The sequence below is a fragment of the Limulus polyphemus genome, unplaced genomic scaffold (assembly GCF_000517525.1).
Source record: "Limulus polyphemus unplaced genomic scaffold, Limulus_polyphemus-2.1.2 Scaffold7983, whole genome shotgun sequence".
NCBI classification, from domain to species: domain Eukaryota; kingdom Metazoa; phylum Arthropoda; class Merostomata; order Xiphosura; family Limulidae; genus Limulus; species Limulus polyphemus.
Genome location: NW_013673593.1, coordinates 15,869 through 17,399, shown reverse-complemented (window position 1 = coordinate 17,399; position 1,531 = coordinate 15,869). Strand labels below are relative to the sequence as shown.

Genomic DNA, 1,531 nt, shown 5'->3' with positions numbered 1-1,531 from the left:
TAGTTCGACCAGTTTGATATTTTTCCCTGAAATTGATCTTAAAATTCTCCGTAGCCGTGACTCTTTCCTTTAATATTGTTGTTTTTCTCACATAGCCGAGAAATTTGAACTGAACAATGATTGTGCCCTTACGGGTTGCAATGGTGAAGCCAACTTTTGGCTGGTCAGCCAAATTATTGCCGCGGGTCATAGGTCGCCGACCACATTCTAGTTGTTTGTTCGTTTGTTTGTTTTGAATTTCGCGCAAAGATACACGAGGGCTATCGGCGCTAGCCGTCCCTAATTTAGCAGTGTAAGACTAGAAGGAAGGCAGCTAGTCATCACCACCCACAGCCAACTCTTGGGTTACTCTTTTACCACCGAATAGGGGAATTGAACGTCACATTATAACGGCCCCATGTTTGGTAGGACGGAGATTCGAACCCGCGACCCTGAGCTTGCGAGTCGAGCGCCCTAACCACCTGGCCATGCCGGGGCCTTTAACGTTTTTAGCAACTATTTTGGTAGAAGTTATTACAGAGGTGTAAACGTGCAAAGAGATCAAAGCAGAGACTTATCAATGGTTATCTGACACTTTGGGACATTCTGTATATGTCAGAAAGCAGCGTAATCGTAGAATTATCTGCCGAAAATGTGATACATTTATATTAACTTTTAATTTTTATATCTACCGATTTAAATTTTTTGCCACGAAATAGGTCTAACAAGCTTTGAATATTATTAAATATTTTGTTTTGTATAACATTAATTCATTAAATAATTAAACCTGTTTAAATTTTGAGTCAGAAGATAGGTCTACATGGTTTGAATAGTATTAAATATTTTTTTTTTGTATAACATTCATCAAATTAAATTAATTAAATAATTTAATCTGTTTGAATTTTGAGTCACGAGACAGGTCCACGTGGTTTGTATATCATTCAGTATTTTTTTTATTAAACTATAATAATTGTTCATTGTGTGCACATTACATAAACTTAAAGTTGTTATCTGATTCCTGGGTTAGAATTCATGTTGAATCCTTTCTTATTGCAGAAAACCAGCATAAGCCAACATCTACGCCAGTACACTGGTTAGATCATATCCACCTCAAGAACACTCGAACAACTATTGGTAGTATACCAAACACGTCAGATGACGTTGAATTGCGTCATGCGCAGGAGGTGGAGAAAGAAAACTTCAGTCGTCAGGCTTCTGATAATAAAAGTGAATGGCATGGAACGTTATTAAATCAGCAAATGAGAGAAGAAATACAGTATGAAGACGAAACTAAAGATTTCACGAGACACGAGCACTGCAATCGTTTGGCGACAACTAGCGGTAATGAGTCACATCTAGAACAAAGCAAAAATCAAACAGGAAAGTTAGAAGGTAAATGTGTTATCTAAGCAATGAAAAATAATGCGTATTCAGTATGGTTAATTTGAGTAGGTTGTTTTGTTTTTAATTTTTGATGAACACAAGCTTAACAGTTCCTCCTGACAGGCCTGGCATGGCCAGGTGGATAAGGCGCTCGACTCACAATCTGAGG

The 1,531-nt window shown here is 37.8% G+C and overlaps 1 protein-coding gene across 1 annotated transcript in view; it reads left to right on the top strand.

Annotated features, from left to right (window-relative positions):
* The window catches only part of LOC106475027, a gene marked incomplete at its 5' end in the record, with an annotated part of 22,025 nt that overhangs the window by 17,046 nt on the left and 3,448 nt on the right, over window positions 1-1,531 (top strand). Inside the window, one exon of the mRNA XM_022379243.1 lies at window positions 1,036-1,371. Within this exon, the coding sequence (XP_022234951.1) occupies window positions 1,036-1,371 (336 nt within the window). The remainder of the gene's footprint in view (window positions 1-1,035; window positions 1,372-1,531) is intronic.